This window comes from Dendrobates tinctorius, unplaced genomic scaffold (assembly GCF_039654945.1).
Source record: "Dendrobates tinctorius isolate UK_male_01 unplaced genomic scaffold, ASM3965494v1 ptg000104l, whole genome shotgun sequence".
Classification (NCBI taxonomy): Eukaryota; Metazoa; Chordata; class Amphibia; order Anura; family Dendrobatidae; genus Dendrobates; species Dendrobates tinctorius.
The window spans coordinates 13,278,379-13,301,192 of record NW_027361772.1 but is presented as its reverse complement, the minus strand read 5'-3'; the positions used below and the strand labels follow the sequence as shown (position 1 = coordinate 13,301,192).

The following is a 22,814-nucleotide window of genomic DNA, read 5'->3' as shown; positions in this document are numbered from 1 at the left end:
GAAATTACAGGCCAGTGAGTCTTATTTCTATGCTAGGAAAACTCTTTGAGCAAATTATTAAACAGCATGTATGTAAGTACTTGGATAAGAATACAGTACTTAATCAGAGGCAGAATGTGTTTGCAGCAAACAAATCATCCCAGACTAATCTAATTTCCTTCCTTGATGGAATCGCTGACTGAGTGGATCAGGGAAATAAGGAAGATATAGAATACTGCTCAAAAAATAAAGGGAACCCAATGTTACATCCCAATGTAACTGCAAGTCAGTCACACTTCAGTGAAATCAACCTGTCTGGTTATGAAGCAAAACGATTGTGAATCAATCTCTCCTGCCATTGTGCAAGTGGAACAAACAACAGGTAGAAATGATAGACAATTAGCAAGACAAAGGGGTTCTGCAGGGGTGACCATAGAACATTTCTCTGTTCTCATACTTTTTTGCCGGTTTGGTTACTTTTGCATTTTGTCATTGCTTTCACCCCTAGAGATACAGGAGCATGAGGCAGTGCATACTGTGCAACTCACAGAAGTTGCTCAGGTAGTACAGCTCATCCAGGATGGCACCCTCGTCCTGCACATTTTAAAGGACTGGTGGTCACACATGTGCACCGTCGCTTTACTCGATCTCTAAGAGACTGATCAGCAAATACAGCGCTTAGTCCTTTAGACAATAAAAGGAGCCATGGGGATTTTATGGCTATGGGGGTCCATAAGATCATACACATCACCTACATAGTGGAAGGGTGATAAATGTTGGTTATGGTCCAATTCCTTTAAATCCATTGACAAATTCTCCTGATTGCCCAAAGAAAGTTGGAAGTTGATCTCAGTTCTACCATCAGACATATGTGAAATGCTCCTTTAATAGAGGACCTGTTCCTTGCCATAACTATGTCATCTTTTATCCTGAGTAAATGCCGCTGTTTTCCCTGAATCCGATGTACTTTCTTTTGTTCCTGTACCCACCTGTTCCCATGATATGGCCCCCTTCTTCCCTGTATATAAAGCTAGTATTTTTAGTCATATGGGTGTGGTACTCATGACACCTCCATAGAGGAGGGCTTATCACCAAATCCACTTGGCTAACAAGATAAGCCTTACATACAGGAAAAGGAAGCCGTATCTCAGGAACGGAGAGGAATGTGAGCAAAAGAAAAACGATGCGGGATTCAGGAGAACAGAGGTATTTACACCAGGTATAAAAAAAAAATTACAATTTCATGGCAAGAGACTGGTGCTATGACTTGACTTCAGAGATTGGCACAAGAGAAATGTTTCCTTCTATAAATACAGCCACTTGACAAAAATGGAGATGAAATACCCGAAACATCCGACAGTCAAGAATGGCATCGTATTTGGAAAGTGACCATATTTTATCTCACCAAGCCCTTATAATGAGGACTTGCAAGTTCTTTTGTTACATATTTTAGAGTGTATTTTCACAAAACTTTGCATTTTGCTGTTCTTCTGTTATTTGTCCTGGGAATACATAAACAAACTTACAACTGGGAGTTACCATTCCAGATTATGGCCCAATCATATGCTGGCCTGACTGTGTCGGGATGTTTTAGAACACACCCCCAGTGCCAAGGAGAATAGAAAAACCCAGATGGGAAAGTATTCATGAATTTTCAGGAATAATAACAGGGGAACACCACCACGCAGAATGTATAGTTTTATAGAGCCAGCCCATTTCTTTAATAGTTGACTTTGACACGATCAATCGGCATCAACATACTGATATCTTTAAAGACCCGTGAGTCAGGTAACTGACCAGCATGTCTTACCTTTCTTGCGTTTCTTCTGAAACGAGTAGTTTTGTTCAATGGCCTTAACCTCTTCTGCGGATATGAAGTGGCGTACGTTATAGCTAACTCCAACTCGGTTCAAGTGGCCCCTGACATGGTTGGCGAGACCTATCCCATTGTGGAAGCGATCTGGACAATATGGACATTCTCTCTCCTCGCTCCTCAGCCCAAGCGCTTCAAGCTGACTTGCGTATTTAGGATCCATTAAGAGGGCATCTAAAGGTACATCCTCTTCCACCTCTCCCCAGTCGTCTCTGGGTAGACAGCGTTCATAGCTTGACAGCAGACCTTTGTTGGCTGCAGCTGAAAGTTTTTTTCCAATACGCGAAGGCGGATGTCCTTTTGTTGTCCTCTTCTTGGCGCCAATGTCCTTAAGAACCAAGACAGCAACCTGATCTCTCAACTGTTGCCTCTGCTCTTCTTCCCATCCCACACCTGATCGGAGGACCTCTCGAAACCTCTTCTTTAACTTTACTGCAGCTTCTGGAAGTTGGAAAGCCTTTCTGGACTTACTATTTTCTTCCTTGGTAGAAAGACTCTCATGCATAGAATTTTCCGAATCTTCTCTAGTCAAAATCTTTCTTTTTATCTTACTGGGTCCCTGCATGGCGGCTTGGTGTACATCAGATCTCCATCCCTGTTCAATTGTAGTTTCGCCATCTGAACTCTTCCACATTACGTCAGTTGCCACATGAGAGGTTTTGCCTCCTTCAAGAATTTCAGAAGATGCTCTGAAAGAAGTTGGGTTTCCTCGAGTGTCTCCACTCACCTTCCTCACGTGGGTCTTTGCGTGTTGAACAAAAACTTTGGAAGAATTTGTACCAAAAAGGCATTTGGGACACTGAAGACGGGCATCACGTCCTTCGTCTGCTAAATTCTCTAATTTACTAATTTCTTCTATTATTTTCTGTCTGGACTCCTGATGAAGTTGACGATGAGATTCCAGACTCTCCTCATCTCCAAATCCCTTTCCACATTCCCCACAGGTGTGAGATCCTTCACTAGCCTGCTGCCCCTCTCCTTCTGCTTCCTGAGAGTGCTGGAACATGTGCTCCAAAAGGTGGGCTTTCTTCTTAAAATAAATGTTGCACTCAATACAAGTGTAAACTGATCCCTCTTCCTCCTCTTCCTCTTCTTCCACTTCTACATGCGCATCCTCTTCGGAGTAGTTTCCTCCTTGCCAGGCCTCATGGGCTCTTCCCAGTTGAAGGGCTCTTCTGAAGGCTGGCATGTTAATGGGTGTTGGGTCTGATCGTAGCATCATTAATTGCGAATGTTCTTCTACATTATCCAAACCAGAAGACCACTCGTACCTTCTGTTCTGCAAGTACTGATCTTCTGAAGTCATTCCATCAGTCAATTCACCATCCTGATGAACATCTGAAGATGAATACTCCCAAGGACTGGAGTGGGCACCTGTCTGGGTTGACCCACGAAGATGTAAGGTCCGATGGTCGGATGATGGAAGAGTATATTTAGAAGATGAATGGCGGTCTTGATCTGGGCTGTAAAATATTAGGCAGGCAAGATAAGCTATGTAAAGATTGGGTGTGATTTGAGCAGGACCTCATGCTAACCTTCCCAACTATGATGTGTGTATTTCCTGTAGACCAGATGCTAAACTGTAACTTATAAAAAGGGCTAACTAGGTATTCCTATCTCTAAGATATTATTCTAATATGTATTAGGTGTAATAATAATAATAATAATAATAATAATAATAATAATAATAACAAATAACTCCAATTAGAAATGTAGCATAGTTCTTCTGATTCGCCCCATGCACAGGGCATTGCAGTAGCTTAGGTATCCATGGTTACGACTTCTGTCACTATACGAATGGTAGTAACCATTGGTACCTAAGCTACTGCAATGCCCTGCACATGGGATAAGCGACATAGCGAATCAGAAGAACTAGACTACCTTTCTAATTGGAAGCATTTGCTAATATTATACCTACACCGTATTTGGATAGGATCTTGGAAATGGGAATACCCCTTTAAATTCTTTTTGGCAAAGTGATGGCATATAGCTAGTTTATGATTGGTGGGAGCCCAACCCTCAAATGTGGGAGCCTTAAAGGGAAAGATAAGAATAAATCAGAGCCTTTATTCTTAGGATTGGTTGGAGTCCTCTAAGTCAGACCACCAGGTCATTGTGATGGCATATCTTAGCAATATGCAGCCACTTTACACAATGGAAAATGCCCTTTACCTCCATTTTTTTTTTTTTTTAAAGACCTTGCCTTGGCCACATAATGTCCTGTTCTTATTATTAACATGACCGCACCCATGATAGATTCCTTGAGTAAATACATAGGAGATGAAGTCTCAGGCTGCCAATACAGCAGTGATAGCGGCCACTAGCGATGAGTGCACATGCTGGGATAAGGTGTTCTCCGAGCAAGCTCGGGTGCTAACCGACTGACTTTGACGTGTTTGAAAAAAAATATGTTTGAATCCCCGCAACTGCATGTCTTGCTGCTGCTCGATAGCCGCAAAACATGCAGGGATGGCCTGTTTGTTAGGTCATCCCCCTGCATGTAATGCGGCTCTTGAACAGCCGCGAGACATGCAGCCATGGGGACTTGAACAATTTTTTTCGAGTACGCCGAAGACACTCAGTTACGACTCGTAATGGGCAGAAATATTTCATCTCACTGTCAAAGACAGAAAATACAAGAAAGTTGGAGGAAGGCACAGGTTTACTTTATAGAGGGCCCACAATGTATCTAAAAATTGCATTAGGCCTGTTTCACACATTCGTGAAATACAGACCTCGCCCAGATCGGAAGGTCAGGACCGGCCGGTGGGGTCTCCCGACCTTAGCGGATTACTCATAAGCATACCTAAAGCAGCTAGGTCAACTCAGAAGACCCAAAGGTCGGAATTGGCTTCCAATCCGAGCACAATCTGCATTTAACAGACGTATGTAACTGGCTTTACCTTGATATATTTCACATTATAGCCTTCACACAAGTGATGAAGCTGCACACTAGTCCTTACCGCCCCATAATGCCACAGTTGATTCCATCCGAATCCCTTGAGTGGGTCATTCTGATGCCTAAAGTGTAAAAGAAACCACTGTGTAGCAAAATAACATCAAACAAGGAGCAAAAATTGTAAAACAATAAGGGAAAGCGAATACATACGTTTCCCAAATCACATACACAGCTCACCTTCTTTGTTGTCTTCTCTATATCCCAGGTGCGGGTAGGATGTGAGGACACCACCTTCTTCAGGATAGGCTCCAACATTGGCTTCTCCACCTCCCACCAGGACAATCTCCACACCTCCTGGACATGCCATTGGGGCACAAGCTTCATTCTGGCCGATGGATGGCAGTGCGTACTGTAAGTGATGCACATCATCCTGTCCAGAAAGGTATGTGGAGGGAACGTCCTCCATGAGGAGGAAGGTTTAGCAAAGGAAGACCAGATGGAGTAAACGGTGGACAACAAAACGGAGATGGGGCCCTTCAGTACTGCGGTGAAATCAAGGACAAGAATGTGGCAGACCTAAAAGATGGTCGAGTTGGATGATGATGGAGAAAGAATGAGAGAAAAAAAAAGGGGGTGAAAAATACCAAGTTAGTCTTTGAGGTTTAAAAAGTGTATTATTTTTGAATATTTCTAAACTTTGCACTCCAGATTCAAAATGTTCTCCTTTTGGGAGCCTTGTGAAAATTCACCAAATTTCATTATCATTTTAGCAAAATATTCTGAAAATAGACAAACAATTAGAAAAGGTCTTGCCTTGTCGCAACAAATAACCACCATATATGACTAGGACAAGACAAACGCAACTTATAGGAAACATGCCATGCACATTGAACCACTTCATGAGCGACTGCTTGGCCAAGCCAACTGGAGATGAAAAGTATTGGCTCAGAGTCCCTGCATTACATTGTACTTTAAAAGTTTTAAAACTATCAGTTTTGGAAAAATTTCTAAAAAATGGCTGAAGAGTTGATAGTTCCATGTGATATTGGAGCATGAAATTCCCCCATAAATTCAACCCAAGTTCTTCACCGAGCCCCAAGACTGGTCATTCTTAAAAATAATCAAAGAACAGAAATATATCCCTATTGTCTTCACACAGGCAATTTCATGCTTCCCGTGACTGATTTGACCTGTACTCTTCCCAAAAAAAAAAACAAACAAAAAAAAAAACTTTCCTGTTCTTCCCTTAAGGGTACGTGCACACGCTGCGGAATCCGCTGCGGATTAATCCGCACGGATTTTGCAAAAACCGCAGATAATCCGCAGGTCCAAAGACCTGCGGATTATCTGCGGTTTTGCCTGCGGTTTGGTCCTGCGGATTCACTATCTCCACAATGGTGGAGATAGTAACCCGCAGCGGTTTCCGCAGAAAGAATTGACATGCAATTCTTTCTGCGGATTCAAAACCGCAGCAAATCCGCGCGGTTTTTTTCCGCAGCGTCGGCACAGCGTTTTTTTTTTCCCATTCAAATGAATGGTACTGTACACCGCAGCTAAAACTGCTGCGTGTCCGCAGCGGCCAAAACCGCTGCGGAAATGCAGCGGAATCCGCAGCGTGTGCACACAGCCTAAGTATTTCTGCAGAAGTATGCAGGGCACTTGAGTCAAGTTCCAGTTGGAATGCAGCACGAGTAGTTTCTATAAAGGACTAGTCTAGACAAGATGTTCTTAGAAAAGGACAAACCCCCAAGCCAACCGGGTAGATTAACTTTGGGTTCATTGTTTAGAAGTGTTGCACTACAATTGGATTGGTGATGACGAGAAGGTACCAGAAGTAAACGGGAGTGCTAGATAAACTCTGAAGGGGCATTTATACTGCAAGTTTATCATGAATGAGTTTTTCCAGGAACGCTCCTTTACCGGTAGTTGTTTAGTCTAAACTGGTATAATGTATGATTTAAACTATTTTATATTTTGATCGATTGGACATGACCGATGTTAAATTTTTTTTCTTTATTACTATTATTATTATACTTTTGAACAGGGAAAAGTGGGTTGATTTACGCTTTTATACACATATTAATTTTTACCTTATTTATTTAGTCGTCTTATGGGTCTTGAACCAGAGATCCTTTCATTGCTAGTACAGTATACTATAATACCACGGTATTGCAGAAAATAGTATAAATGATGGTCTGCTATGAACCTCAGCCTGTGGCTACATTGAACAAAATAAGTACAAAGATGACAGCCATCGGAGCTTTCAGCAAGACGCCAGCAGCCATGTTAACCCACTGGTTGCAACTGATCAGGACATGGAAGTTCGACAGGACGGGGAGCATAAGTGCTCTAACATTTGCATATTTTTTACAAATTAAAACCAGACAATACGTTTGTCTTTTTTCATTTTCTGATGGTAGCGTTTTTCATTATACTTTGTGTCTAGGATTACACTTTACAGTCACCCCATAGACCACTAATCTGGAGAGGTTCATTAACTTGGGTGGGAGAGTTGTACGTTTTCTTTGTGGTCTGTGCAAATGTCATTGTGCAGGGAGGGGGCAGAGGTGACCTGTGACCTCACCTTTTATCAATATACACACTTCTATATGGGTTATTTTCTGATGACACGTTCCCTTTAAAGCAGGGGTCTCAAACTCGCGACCCTCGGGACAATAGTTTGCGGCCCTCTCCTCATGGGCCCTCGGGACAATAGTTTGCAGCCCTCACCTCGGCCAGGATCACACATGCGAGAAACACGGCCGAGTCTCGCATGTGAAATCCCAGTCACACGTAGTACCGAACATTCTCTACAAAACTTATGTTATGGAACGCCCAGCTTTCTCAGACAAACTTTTGCCATTTCCCATCATGCAAGGCACTCATGGAAGCAGGCACACCATTCAGTGGTGAGGAGTATATGGATGTCATTTTGAAGCTACAGAAGGAATATGATCACAGATTTGCAGACTTCAAGACGCACAGAGCCACATTTCAAATTTTTGCAGACCCCTTCTCCTTTGATGTGCAAGATGCCCCTCCTGTGAGCTTCAAATGGAGCTCATTGACCTGCAGTGTAACTCTGAACTCAAAGCCAAGTTCAGGGAGGTGAGTGGAAAAGCAGACAAGCTCCGGCAGTTTTTGAGAGAATTGCCCCCCAGCTTCCCTGAGCTTTCCCGAATGTTCAAGCGGACCATGTGTCTTTTTGGGAGCACATACTTGTGCGAAAAGCTCTTCTCTACCTTGAACTTCAATAAGTCCAAGTACAGGTCTTACTGATGAGCATCTTCAAGCCCTACTGAGGGTCTCAACTGCTTCCTCCCTTCAGCCAAATGTGGCTCGGCTATGCGAGAGTAAGCGCTGCCAGATCTCTAGCAGCAAGAAGTAGGCAGAAGAACCCATGTTCAAAACAGTTTATGTCCAATGTTCCATTCATGTTCAGAAAGTTAAATGTTAAAGAACTGTTAATAGAGACATCTGAATAATAATAATTACATTTCTCTAGTCAGCAACTATATGTGGTTTCTTCAGTCTTCTATAGCTGCTGTATTATCATTTTCATTTTATTTATTACTGATTGATTTATTTTTTCTTATGATTTTAATTTATTTTTATTTTTTAACACAAAATAAGATGAAAAAATAAAGACATTTGATAACATTGGAATGTTTTTGTAAGAGCTTTTCTTGTGGAAAACCTGATGCGGCCCAGCCTCACCCAGATTCTACCTCCAGCAGCCCCCGGGTAAATTGAGTTTGAGACCCCTGCTTTAAAACATTGAACTGGAGCCATCTTTGAAGAACAATGGCCCACATCAAACATTCATCTTCCAAAGAACTCTAGATCCTGAAAACCACAGAACTCTAGATCCAGAAAACTACAAGACTACTAGAACAAAGGAGCCTTCTCTTTAGTGGTTGGGGGTGGGTCCCAGTCCTATTTAAGGCACCTTACAAGGAGTCTTAAAAAAAACGCTGGCCTATAGGCTTATCTAGACTAGGAATGAGGAAAAAACTGCTAGTGTTGTTTGATTCTTGGGTCATGCCAGGAATGCTATCCCCACACATTAGCTATTGAAACGCATTTCACAGAAGCAGTCATGCATACGGTATGCAGTCCATTAATTTCTGAAGTGGCAATCTCATGGATGAACCCTGATGGCCCTCACGAAAGATCAGCGAAGACATCCTGTGCTTTAAGTGCAGATCATTTCCATCCGTCAGCTCCTTTCCATTTGATATAAATAGAAGCCGTCCACAGAAGGAAGATGAAGAACCGAATGCACTAAACTCAAGAATAATGGGAATTCTGAATAGAACATTCTTACTACAACGAATACACTGCCGGGTCTATTATAGGGACGGTTCATGACACGGGCTCAAAAAACACCAAAGAAAAACCACTCTCCAATACTTTGCTCTAAAGTTGGCTGTACACATTAAATATATTTTGGCTGGACCTGCCAATTTTGACCAACCATCTAATCCGTATGATGTTGTTCTAAATCCACATTGGAGGAAAGAAGGGTCCGACAAGTTAAATCGAAAAGGTGCAAGACTAGAGTGCTATTAGATAGGGAGCATACGTGTGACTAGCAGCACTCCATTCCCTACTACGGGACTGCTCAATCCAAACCCATGTTCTTCATCACTTCTCCTATCGATAACCTCTTTAAAAGGTTTTTTAAAGAAAAAAAAGATTACTAAAGGTGGGAAGGTGGGAAAATTAGGAATAACTTATTTTCAACTTGTAATTCCTCCAACATTTCTCCACCATTGCTCCGGTGGTCCCACAGACTCATCCTGCATTAATGACATTCCATCCATGTGCACGTGACCACTGCAGTTAATCATTGGCCTGAGCAATGATGCTTGTATGTGTTGCAGAAGACCACCGAGGACAAGGATTGGCTTTAGCAAGTCGTCACTGCAGAACAAGTCAACAAAACCAATTGAAGGAAAATAAAAATTTCTTTAAATTTTGGACAATACTTAAGTGAGATACCATCACAAGAGGTCTCTCGAAGTGGCATATTCTCATTTTCTTTTTGAAAATAAAGCCAAATGTGCGAGTGTATGGAGAATCGGGAGACACAGCTGTCATTCAATCTTCATCTAACGTGTATGGCCAGCAAAATTGGTAAAGCTAGTTACAGGTCGTTAATGTTCCCGGTTAGCTCAGGTCAGGAGACCTTGTGGTCAGGCCGGATATTCTGATCTTGGCATGGTCCATGAGCACAGGATTGTGTGAAACCAGCTTTACCTGTTTTAGGCCTCTCTACAACTGCTCGTTATTTGCCCCCAAGCTACTGTTTCAAAATATACAGTGTTCCTCGCTAAGCGCAGAAATTCAAAAAGGGTCATCCAGTCAAATATCATGGACTATGTACCCGTGGTATTACACAAGTCTTGTTAATTAATAAACCTATACTATTAAGCTGTTTTCACATGGGGCAAAAAAAGAAATCCATCCAAAATGAGGGAGCACAGGAATATTTCTTTCTATGACGCTCCTGTATCTTATTCTTCTAGAATCCATTCCCATTATTGGTGGAATGATCATTTTTGCAGATGACTAAACCAATGAAGTGCTGCAAGGAAATCAATTAGGTTGATGGACTGAACCAAGGGTGGTCAACCTCAGGCCTGTGGGATGTTTACGGCTCTCTTTGACCTTTTGTCCAGCCCCGGGGCAGATTCCCGGGGACCGCAGTGCTAGGGCCGGCAGCTGTATTTTGCCGGCCAAAGGCCCATTAATTTCCTCTTGCTCTGTGAGCATGTGCACACAATGTTCACTACTGAATGCTAAGACGCGTGTAATGAAAGATTACGTCCTGACACCAGTGCCAGCGTTGAGACATACTTAGTGGGCGAAGTTAACACATAATTTGCAGGGTCCCCTTAAAGATGGTATAAATATCCAAAATGGCTCTTGGCAGAAGAAAGATTCCCCACCCCTGGACTAAACGATGGTCTATTTTAGGCAAAATTCAGGCATCTCTGAAAAACAGTCTGCATACGAACCAGCCACAGGTCACCTGACAGCCTCATAGGCATACAGTTAGGTCCATATATATTTGGACAGAGACAACATTTTTCTAATTTTGGGTCTAGACATTACCACAATGAATTTTAAACAAAACAATTCAGATGCAGTTGAAGTTCAGACTTTCAGCTTTCATTTGAGGGTATCCACAATAAAATTGGATGAAGGGTTTAGGAGTTTGAGCCCCTTAACATGTGCCACCCTGTTTTTAAAGGGACCAAAAGTAATTGGACAATTGACTCCAAGGCTATTTCATGGATAGGTGTGGGCAATCCCTTCGTTATTTCATTCTCAATTATGCAGATAAAAGGCCTGGAGTTGATTTGAGGTGTGATGCTTGCATTTGGAAGGTTTTGCTGTGAAGGAAACATGCGGTCAAAGGAGCAGGTGAAACAAGCCATCCTTAAGATGCAAAAACAGAAAAAACTCATCCGTGAAATTGCAACAACATTCGGAGTGGCAAAATCTACAGTTTGGTACATCCTGAGAAAGAAAGAAAGCAAGCACTGGTGAACTCATCAATGCAAAAAGACCTGGGTGCCCACAAAGACAACAGTGGTGGATGATCGCAGAATAATCTCCATGGTGAAGAGAAACCCCTTCACAACAGCCAACCAAGTGAACAACACTCTCCAGGAGGTAGGCGTATCAATATCCAAATCTACCATAAAGAGAAGACTGCATGAAAGTAAATACAGAGGGTTCACTGCATGGTGCAAGCCACTAAAAAGCATCAAGAATAAAAAGGCTAGACTGGACTTTGCTAAAAAAAATCTAAAAAAGCCAGCACAGGTCTGGAAGAACATTCTTTGGACAGATGAAACCAAGATCAACCTCTACCAGAATGATGGAAAGAGAAAAGTATGGCGAAGGCGTGGTACAGCTCATGATCCAAAGCCTACCACATCATCTGTAAAACACGGCGGAGGCAGTGTGATGGCTTGGGCATGCATGGCTGCCAGTGGCACTGGGTCACTAGTGTTTATTGATGATGTGACACAGGACAGAAGCAGCCGAATGAATTCTGAGGTATTCAGAGCCATACTGTGTGCTCAGATCCAGCCAAATGCAGCCAAACTGATTGGTCGTTGTTTCATACTACAGATGGACAATGACCCAAAACATAAAGCCAAAGCAACCCAGGAGTTTATTAAAGCAAAGAAGTGGAATATTCTTGAATGGCCAAGTCAGTCACCTGATCTCAACCCAAATGAGCATGCTTTCACTTGTTAAAGACTAAACTTCAGACCGAAAGGCCCATAAACAAACAGCTACTGAAAACCACCGCAGTGAAGGCCTGGCAGAGCATCAAAAAGGAGGAAACATAGCGTCTGGTGATGTCCATGAGTTCAAGACTTCAGGCAGTCATTGCCAACAGAGGGTTTTCATCCAAGTACTAGAAATGAACATTTTATTTACAATTATTTAATCTGTCCAATTACTTTTGGTCCCTTTAAAAACAGGGTGGCACATGATAAGGAGCTGAAACTCCTAACCCTTCATCCAATTTTAATGTGGATACCCTCAAATGAAAGCTGAAAGTCTGAACTTCAACTGCATCTGAATTGTTTTGTTTAAAATTCATTGTGGTAATGTCTAGAACCAAAATTAGAAAAATGTTGTCTCTGTCCAAATATATATGGACCTAACTGTATATGATACTATTGTGTTCGGGTGACTCGCGCCCGGTCCGTGCATCGCGGTCCACAGGCAGAAATTTGAATGAGGCACTATACATGGTCTTCCAAAATTGAAAGTCAAGATGACTAATTTATGACCATTTTGCCAACCACAATTTATCGTCCATATCACGACTGCATGATCTGTGACCCCTATGGTCCTACTGAATAAGGGTGCAGTCAGATAACCGTACAAATGGGACTGGCCGTGGCTCTCCTCACCCGAGGGTGATGGATGCATAGAAATATATGAAGTGCTCATGCTCGGGGGTCAGAACAGTAGCGGGCCAGTCCGCGTATTGCAATCCGATCTTGGCCTAATTTATACGGCCGCCTGACTGCGCCCATTAACTGTGATGTCCTAACTATGGATGTAAAACTGTGTGGGGGTCTCAGTCCTGTTTATGTCATACAGACCCTGTAACTAGGAGAGACATCTAGAGTGACCTTAAAAGCTAATAAAGTCTATAGAAAACAGTTTACCCGGCAGCGGTGCAAGTGTCGGCTATCCAGGAAATAAACACATCGCGCAGTTTTGAAAATTACCTCAGTGAAAAACCTGTCTATATTGCCCATAGCAACCAATCACAGAACAGCTTTCAATTTATCAGAGCAGTTTAAAAAATGAAAGCTATGCTGTGATTGGTTGCTATGGGCAACAGCCAAGTTTCAGAAGTCTGGCCTACCAGACCTTCATTGATCGAAGCTGTCTAAGGTCGGGGTCACACATGCAGCCGCACGCTCTGCTCCCAAGTGCCGGCGGCAGTGCCAGGTATTGACGTGCGAGACTCGTCCGAGTTTCTCGAAGTGTGACCCGGGCCTAATAGTGAAAACTGCCTTTGTTGTCCACAGCAGCCAATCAGATCTCAGCTTTCATATTTTTCAGACCAGCTTTACAAATAATACCTGAGTTTTGATTGGTTGATTCTTTAAAAAAAAAAAAAAAAAACTTTTTTGCTTGCGAGTTTTGATAAACGAGGCCTAAATGATAAATTAATCCATGATGATAGACATACTATATCTTATAAACCCAATTGATAATAAAAGGGCTCACCAAATGTCTCTTAAAGGGGTTGCCCTGTGAAAACAAGTCATCGCCTATCAATATCTATAGGATCGGTGGGTGTCGAACTGATGGAACGCGCAGTGACTGACAGATTGGAGATTTTAAAAATTCCCAAAGGGAAGCTTGAATGAATAGAGGGGCGTTGCAGCATGGGCACTGCTGCTAAATGCTTACAGGGATAGAAGGTTCCCCGTTTTGTCGACTGGTTAGGGTCCCAATGAACGGCCCCCCCACCAATCAACAAGTTATCACTTATCTTGTGGATAGGGAAGACTTGTCTTCACTGGACGACCCCTTTAAGTAAAATTAGTACTCTTTATTAGCGGTCCATGTACACATCGCACAACTATCACAAAGCGACAGTGCCTCATGCCACCACATGCCAGACAACCCCTTTAAGAATAGTTGTCCTCACACATAAATACAAAGTACGCATTCAAACTTTGGTATTAAATTAGAACAATTGCTTTTTTTTCCCCAAAAAAACCTCATTACCTCTTCAGTTCAGTGGTGTAACTTGGAAGTTTCTGTGCGCCAATCCAAAAAAAATAAAAAATGGCACCCAACTTTCATGGGTCTTTAATAATGCTCCAAAGCCCTGGTGCAACTATATCCCCTCCACTCATTAGGGTTACGTCTCTAGCTCAGTCCTATTCACTTACATTGCGCCTATCTCCAATACCAGACACAAGCTATTGACAAGAGTGGCGCCGTTTGCACACACTTCGCCTTTGCAAACGCTATATAGCAACGATGTGTGGCCAGAGACCAGGAAGATGGAAAGGCATACTGAAAAGTGTGGTAGAAAGTATTTAGAGGGGTCTCAGTGAATAAAATGATTGGATTGTTCATGCAGTCACTAAAATAGTTATTCTCGGCAGCACATGTCCTGTGAACAATTGTATTAAAAGGATTTTCAGGACTCTTGTCAAAGCTCTATATGACTGCAGATTGCTGACTCTTGACAGTGTGCAAGTCCTGCGAGCGCCGTCGTTTGACTGCAAGTACGGGGTTGCAAAGTTGCGGTGACGTGCCGACTAGATTCTCATCTGCTTCTCTCAGTGTCCTGTTGATAGAATGAGTGAGAATCTAGTCGGCACATGACCGTAACCATGCAAACTGCATACTTGGGAAAGCCCGCACTGGGAATACAGGGGAAATCATGACAGTGTGCACATTGCACACCGTCAGTCAGCAATCTACAGGCTTATAGAGTGAAAGCAGAGATTTGTCAAGAGTGTGGAAAAACCCTTTAACAGAATTGTGGTTGGCCTGTCTAAACAGACCATTAAACGACTTTTATATCGCGGGTCGGCGGTCAGTTAATGGCTACGGTCAGTAGATGGAACTGAAAACGCACTTATTCACTGACCGTATGTTAGAAAGAAACAAAACTTTGCATTATACATTGTAAAGCTTAACGGGAACCTGACACCTGATACACGCTGCTCGCTGCACAGGCAGCACGTATCAAGCAGTGGCTGGATGATCTCAGGCAGGCATGTTTAACTCTGTAATGCCGCAGTGATTTAGAGTGAGACTTACTTTAAAGAGCTGTCGGGGACTGAGCCACGCAGGAGACTAGTCAGACAGACGGGACCCTGGCTGTTTTTCCCCGCTTGCTATCCTATTAAAGCCTATGGAAAGGGGTGGGGAGAATAGCGTGCAAGACAGAGAGAGACACAGACAGATGATGCTGTTGCTTTCTAACAAAAGTTGCTCCCTATACACTAACACAGGAGCAGACCTGTCAGTCACTGGTAGGGGGCAAGGAGAAGCCACAGGGGACCCCGCCTGTCCAATCCGTCTCCAGCGGCTTTTAAAGTATGTTTTTTTCTGAAACGCTGCTGCGTTTCAGAGTTAAACATGCAAGGCCGAGATCATAAATGGTCAGGATGGATCTGCTGTCAGGTTCCCTTTAATTTACAGAAAACCCTTTTAAGCTGATTACACGGGATTACGACGTTTTTCATTTGGCGTTTTCCAGTGTGCTGCAGCCAGATGACTTTGTTTCCCTCCCCCAATTTCTACAGTAAAATATTCTAAAAGTCTCTATGCAATTGCTTTGGTTTTTTTTTGTCTGTAGCATTTTCGGAAAGTATTGTATATTTTCCGGCATTTTTTTTCCATAGATTTCTATATAGGGCTACAAAAATCCACGCGCATATACATATATCAATAATCGTTCCAAGAAAATATATCCCATCAGAGGAAATCATTTTCTCCACTGAAGCTTATTTTCTCCACTTTTTCTCCTCCCTCGCCTCCTGAACACATCACTCAAAAAAAAAAAATAAATAAAGTTTAAGGGCTCATTCAGACCTCTCTTTTTTCATGTACCAGAAAAACAGGCGTAGTTTAATCAGTGATTTTCTGCACTCGACCATGAGAAACAAGAAAAAAAAAGTTTCTATATCTTCTCCTATGTAGCACTCTTGTGAAAAATGTTATTTTCATGGACCTGCATTGCCGATTTCGATCCAACACTTGCCTCTGGGATTTTGCACTCGGTCCGCAAAAAAAAAAAAAAAAACCATTGGCCATATGAACAGGCCCATCCTGTCTGTGAAATACAAGGATAGAACTCGTACACGAACACTGGACGTCTGAATGAACCTGCAGTCTAAACAATACAGGTGTAAGCTCGTTGAGGGATCAGATTACAGCTGCCTATTGAAGTCTATGGAAAGGAGTGGGGGAGAATAGAGTGAAAGAGACACAGACAGATTATGCTGTTGCTTTCTAGTAAAATTTTCTTAACCCAGTGCTGGATTCACATCTACACTGCTCAGTACTGCTGTAGAAATGTCCTACATACTGCTGCTGCTTAACTTGCTACAAAGGCAGGAGTCCTTCATGTCTGTTTGTGCTGCGTATGGAAGACACCATAGTAGCTAGTCTCCACCCACCAGCTCAGGGACAACTGAAACATTAACACTAGAGCCCACAAAGGTAAAAACACACGACAGCATATTCTGAAAAGTCATCTACACTTTTGAGTATTTCCATGACATATTAATGCTTTGGTCTCCTATGTCAAGCTCCTATATAGCTCTGTGAGTCTCCATGGTAACAGACTACAAACAAGTCTTGTGTAGTCATATCCTGTAGTCACACTCCCTTTCATCAGTTCTCAATGTCAGCAAAAGGTGAAACTTCATCTGAGTAAAGGCCATTTACACTATGTCATTATCACTTTAAAAGGATTTTCCCGTTTCAGCGAATAAAACAAGTATCTATATGGCCAACATATAATCAGGACAGATATGGCCACACATTAGGGTTTATTTTAAAGAAAGTACACCTAGATGACCAACGGGTTTGGATTGTCCGCCTTTGTGAACATTATTCTTTCCTTACGAGTATTTTTGGATAACATTCATTTTCTTAATAGGGTTTCAATAAAAATGTTGCTCCTAAGCCTTCTCTAGCCTCTGTGCTGTACTGTATTACTGCAGAATGAATTAACTCCATCAGTGAGCTCATTCTGACAAATGGGAGAGTTTCTCTCTTATTTTTCTGATTTATGACCACAGACCACATAAGGGTTAAAAGTGCAAGGAAACAAAAAGTCTGTAGAAGCCAAACGGTGCAAAACTTTCAATCAACCTGCACTGCGTAAATGATTTCTAGCCCACAATATATGCATTTAAGTAAAAAAAAATAAAAATGCACCACCCCCATTGCAAATTAGGTTTAGTATTAATTACAAACGTGCTGACGCTTGTCATAAACCAATGAATCAAGAACAAGGTAAAAAGCTCAACACAATAAATATAAAAAGTAGGTTCTCTGGTGTTCAGGGAAAAAGGCCAATTTAACTGACTACTGCTGTCTCAGAATTATTTTTTATCCCATCATGACCTGCGTCTGTAGCACTTAGTAGAGCACCTCTGGGTGTTGTGACCCGCTGCAAATGTGATGCATAAACAGACACCAGCTTCTAGCAGCATTCCAGAGGAATCTTAGACCATTCCTCATGGGCATTGGCCTCCAAGTTACTAATATTCTTGGATATCACCGAGCCGCCGCCGTGCTTCACTGTAGGCATCACCGAGCCGCCGCCGTGCTTCACTAAGCTGCCGCCGTGCTTCACTGTAGGCATCACAGAGCCGCCGCCGTGCTTCACTGTAGGCATCACAGAGCCGCCGCCGTGCTTCACTGTAGGCATCACAGAGCCGCCGCCGTGCTTCACTGTAGGCATCACAGAGCCGCCGCCGTGCTTCACTGTAGGCATCACAGAGCCGCCGCCGTGCTTCACTGTAGGCATCACAGAGCCGCCGCCGTGCTTCACTGTAGGCATTACAGAGCCGCCGCCGTGCTTCACTGTAGGCATTACAGAGCCGCCGCCGTGCTTCACTGTAGGCATTACAGAGCCGCCGCCGTGCTTCACTGTAGGCATCACAGAGCCGCCGCCGTGCTTCACTGTAGGCATCACAGAGCCGCTGCCGTGCTTCACTGTAGGCATCACCGAGTCCCTGCCGTGCTTCACGTCAGGCATCAACGAACCGCTGCTGTGCTTCACTGTAGGAGAAACGAGCCGCCGCGCTTCACTTTAGGAATGCTTCACTGAACCACAGCCATGCATCACTGTCGGCAGGAATTTTTTTTTTTTTTTTTTTCAGCATTTGATGCATTTTTCCTCCTCCACTTATACTGCTGATCTATAGACTCAGAAAGTTCCATGCTTGTTTCATTGCTCCTCAGAATAAAACCCTAAGGCCGGGGGTCACACATCAATACCTGGCACAGCCACCGGCGATTCTGACAGGAGCATTAAGCTGCATAGAAATACATGCAGCCGCCGCACACTCCGGTCCCGAGTGCCGGGTATTGTGGCGAGAGTTTCTCGCATTGCACTCGCAAGTGTGACCCCGTCCTAAAGGTATTTGCACACTGCATCTTTTTCCACCATTTTTTAACAGGTTTGCTTTAAAAAGAAAAAATAAATAAAAAGAGGTGAAAGCTCTAAAAAAGTGATCAAAAGAATGGTGCTGTCAACTTGTATGGGAAAACGAGATGCCGTTCATACTTTTGTGTTCAGGGCTTTAAAAGAAGTAAAGGTACAGTTTTTTTTTTGTGTTTTCCCAATGTTTTTGGTTCAACATACTCCAGTGCTTTCTTGACTTATTAAAGTGGTGTCCAGGTTTGGCATAATTAGTCAGCAATCACGCTAGGCAGACTTGTGAATGCACACAGTGCGCACTGTCAGGATTCTCTGTTGCCGGGTGCGTGTGGTCATGTGACTGCACGCATGTGATGTACGTACTTCCGGCCACATTCCAACTAGACGTGTCCGGCCTCGCTCCTTTCACTTGTATTGAGCGTCTATTCGGAATGTGGCTGGGAGTATGCATGTTGCATACTTGTGGTAACCCGATAGCCCGCTCCCAGACTATCCTGACAGAGCGCGCCGTGAGGATCCACAAGCCTGCAGTCACTCTCCGTGCCAAACCCGGACGATCCCTTTTAATGAATTTAAAAGATGTGCAGAAAATGCCTGTTAAAAGATGCCACAAAAATGTTCAGAAAGAAAAAAGGCCAAAACGCCAGAGGGAAGGAAGGAAATTTACAAAGTGCTCACAAAACTACCTAAAAACTGCTGAAAAAAAAAAAAAACGCTTCAGGTGTACAAAATTCCAGAGAACTTTCTACTTGGAAAATGGAAGTTTTTGGCAGCCGGATGCAGCTTGAAAGGTCTGTGGCTGATTTATAGGACTTTTCTTGCGCTTTTGGGTCAGTAGAGAAGATATCTTAGGCCACATTGAACATTTGATGCGTTTTTTACCTCAGTATTTGTCAGCCAAAAACCAGGAGAGGAACAATCTGAGGAAAAGTAGAATAGAAACCCGTCCCCACTTCTGTATTTAGCACCCGCTCCTGGTTTTGGCTTACAGATACTGAGGTAAAAAAACTCACCAAATCCTAAATGTCTGAACGTGGACTTACAGTTCGGACATGGAGCCCTTTAGGGTTTAGGATTTCTCCTCGCTGCAAACTGCCACCAGATCCTTCTGCCGGTTCTTTTGCAGTCACTCGAGGGTTATTGACCACCTGCCTCCTCAGGATTTTGGTGGCAGCTTCCTCTTTCTGTCACGTCCAGGTAGTAGTGTAGCCGGAGTTCCCATATCTTTATTTTGTGAACTCTGCTTCCAGCTGTATCTCTAGGGACATCTTTTTCTTCTTTGTATAAAGCAATGAAGTCTTCTCAACTTTTTGGACCACTTTGTTGACAACCCAAAAAATATTAATGACCCTAGAGGTCACTACTAGTGATGAGCGAGTGTGCTGGGATAAGGTGTTACCATGCTCGGGTGCTAAGCAAGTGACTTCGGGGTGCTCGAAAAATATGTTCGAGTCCCCGCAGCTGTTGGACAGCCGCAACACATGCAGGGCTTACCTAACAAACACCCACGAGACATGCAGCTGCGGGCACATTTTTCGAGCACCCCGAAGACGCTCTGTTAACACCCGAGCATGAGATAGCACGTTATCCCAACACGTTCGCTCATCACTAGTCACTACCCATAAGCAATGGACTAAGATTCCTCAGTAAACTGCTGTCTGGCTATGCTTCACATTTGCAGCAGGTTATAACAGCCAGATGGGGCTATACTAAGCACGAAAGACGCTTGCCATGAAGAATTGTGAGACTGCAGTAGTCAGTAATTGGGGCATTTTGGTCTGAATTTGGAGAAACCTCATTTTATTAGTTGTGACTCACTAGTGACATTTCAACAAACCAATGAAAGAAGAACAAAACAGCAGAAAGTTGGTGAATTTTGCACCCGATCAGTAACGGGAGGGGGATGAATAATTTTGGTGGCACTACATGGAGGCGTTATAGTCGCATCTGTAATTAGACAGTAGGACACCGGGGATCCCAGATGCTTTTACTGCATTGGTTGTAGATCACAACAGGTCTCCATGATCCGGTAGAACTACAGGTATCAGCATCCTGATAGACCATACTACGCACCCCATTACGGGGCCGCATGAACCTATCTTGCCACATGGGGCCACTGACAATAAACTTTGCAGAAGTACAACTGTCAAAATAATTGCTGTTTTTTTTTTTTCTAAATAATTTTTTTGTTTTAACAAAATTTCCATTTTTTGCCCCCAAAACTACCGGCAGCGTCCCTGCACTGATGATGGGCACGAGCGCTCGCACGGACACAACTATCACCCTCATCATCACCCCACATTATTAATAAGTGCCAGGCTCAGGACCACTGGCCACTCTGCACATCTGCCCCCTGTACCAGTGAGTGCACACATGCAGGCAGCTCAGGGTATACACTTGCCCTGGCTGCCCCGCACAATTCCTTCCCCCTCCCCCCTAGTGACAGCTGTTAAAGTAGCAGTTTTTTCCCCTTCTTGTACCTCCTCCCGCTCTACAACCCAGCATCTTACCCCCCCGGCCGGGTGTCGGGGCTCGATCTCGCTGCATTGCCCCTTTAAGAGCGGCTCCGGTACAAGACGATCCGTCCGAAGACAGGAGACAAGGGGGGGGAAGCTGGAGAATACAGACTGGGCGCAAGAAAGTGACGTCACCGGCGACGCCGACCTGGGCGCATCGCCATGTTGAAGGAGGCAGGCAGTGGGCGTGGCTACCGTGCAATGTGCCAGAGGCTTCAGTCAGTCACAGTTGGGTCTTCGTTCTTACATTAATGGCGCTGATTAGTCGCTTATGTGACTTTACACCACGGAGGTGTGAATGTGAAGCGGCCCAATGTGCCAAACATGGCACCTGCAGCATTAGTTACACCTTTTCTGTAAAAATGGACCATTTTCCCATCCTAAAATAAAACCTCCCTATAAAATACTACTTGTGAGCCAAAGTTATGTTCACACGTTGCGTTTTTTTTTTTGGAGGGGAGGGGTCTGCAGGCAAAGCTTGGAAGCTGCTACTTTTACAAATAGCAGGTTTGCTGTGTACTTGCTGCGTTTTTGTTGTCTCTTTTGCACGCTTATAAAGTTTAATGGCCCCACAAAAAATCATGATGCAACTGTGGGAGAGGACAAGGATGGTAGTCGTGGCTGCCAACTTTTGCATTAGTGCACCCTGACCTCCCGACACGTAAAGACACTGTCTATCAGACTGCGTACTTGTAGCTTCTTTCTCTGCACCATCAGGGTCCTCACTACGTTTCTGGAAGATTCCTTGGTCCGCCTGGGTACAAAATGAGCCACAGTCCGGTTCAGCTTTTAACTTGAGTAATTTGTACACAGCATTCATATTCTTTCCAGCATCATCATCAGGTTTCAAAACATACAGCTTTTCCTCTGTCCCTCTCCTCTCTGTCACTCCGGGACGGACCGTGCCATTCGATGCCTCAGCAACCTCGGTGCCCAGCCTTACTCCGATTGGGGGTTCCCTCAGCCGTTTCGCCCCGGTTTTGAGGGCATCGGCCCACCCAATAAGCTGCCACATGATGAGTGACCTGCCCATACTGCTTAGTCTTCCCTAGCAACTGCAGTCCCACTAATACTGCACTGCTGCTGTAGATCCTTCTGATGTAATCCTGGTCACGGATACTGAATGGCTGGGCCTGAAGTTTATCCAAACGTTGTTCCCTGTCTACAATGCCCCCATCTAGTGGCCAGTCTAGGAGATTCAATTTCCCTATGCCCAATATAATCTAAAATATATGTACATTACACACAATTATTTATACATATAGCAGCTTCAAATGAGTATAAATGCAGTAACATTGGGACGAAACCAAAGAAAGGGGTTGGGGAGATACCAACATTGCAACCCCTTACACAACTTCCTTAAGGGTTTTGCCCCAAAAGCTAATAATTGCATTCTTGCTGCATTTTTGCACCTACCCATTGTTTCCTATGGGTGAAAAAACACTGCAGAAAAAACGCCAATACAAGTGACATGCTGTAGTTTTCCATCCAGTCAGGAAAATAAAACCAATGTGTGCGCAGGAGATTTCTGAAATCTCATAGATTTGCTGGTGCTGTAAAATACAGCTGAAAATTTGCATGGAAAAAAAAACCGCAACGTGTGAACGTATCCTAATAAATCACTTTTTTTCTGCCTCCAGTTTTCATCGTTTGACCTGATTTTTATAAATTTTTGGACCGTGCATCCCCTTTTACCATCAGGGTTTTCATTTATGCAAAAAATATAAAAAAAAAAAATCTCTGTTCTACTCATTGGGCTAAGTTCACATTAGTGTATAAACAAAACTAGTGTCCATTTTTTGTCCAGAAAGAAAACTGCTGATTTTTTATATGTTGTCCGTATGGCATCAA

General features: G+C 43.5%; 1 protein-coding gene and 1 long non-coding RNA gene across 5 annotated transcripts in view; one reads left to right on the top strand and one right to left on the bottom strand.

Moving 5' to 3' along the window:
* Positions 1-7,162, top strand: part of LOC141100351 (uncharacterized) — a 46,660-nt gene extending 39,498 nt beyond the window's left edge. Inside the window, exon 3 of the long non-coding RNA XR_012234680.1 lies at positions 5,017-7,162. This is a non-coding gene — a long non-coding RNA (uncharacterized lncRNA). The remainder of the gene's footprint in view (positions 1-5,016) is intronic.
* WIZ (WIZ zinc finger) overlaps positions 1-21,111 on the bottom strand; it is a 93,849-nt gene extending 72,738 nt beyond the window's left edge. For all 4 annotated transcript variants that reach the window (XM_073588768.1, XM_073588770.1, XM_073588771.1 and 1 more), the window contains exons 1-4: positions 20,958-21,111; positions 4,989-5,327; positions 4,816-4,873; positions 1,790-3,315 (exon numbers count right to left, since the gene is read on the bottom strand). In XM_073588768.1, coding sequence (XP_073444869.1) covers positions 1,790-3,315; positions 4,816-4,873; positions 4,989-5,217 — 1,813 coding nt within the window. In that variant the 5' untranslated portion in view covers positions 5,218-5,327; positions 20,958-21,111. The remainder of the gene's footprint in view (positions 1-1,789; positions 3,316-4,815; positions 4,874-4,988; positions 5,328-20,957) is intronic.
* Between the last annotated feature and the right edge of the window lie 1,703 nt (positions 21,112-22,814).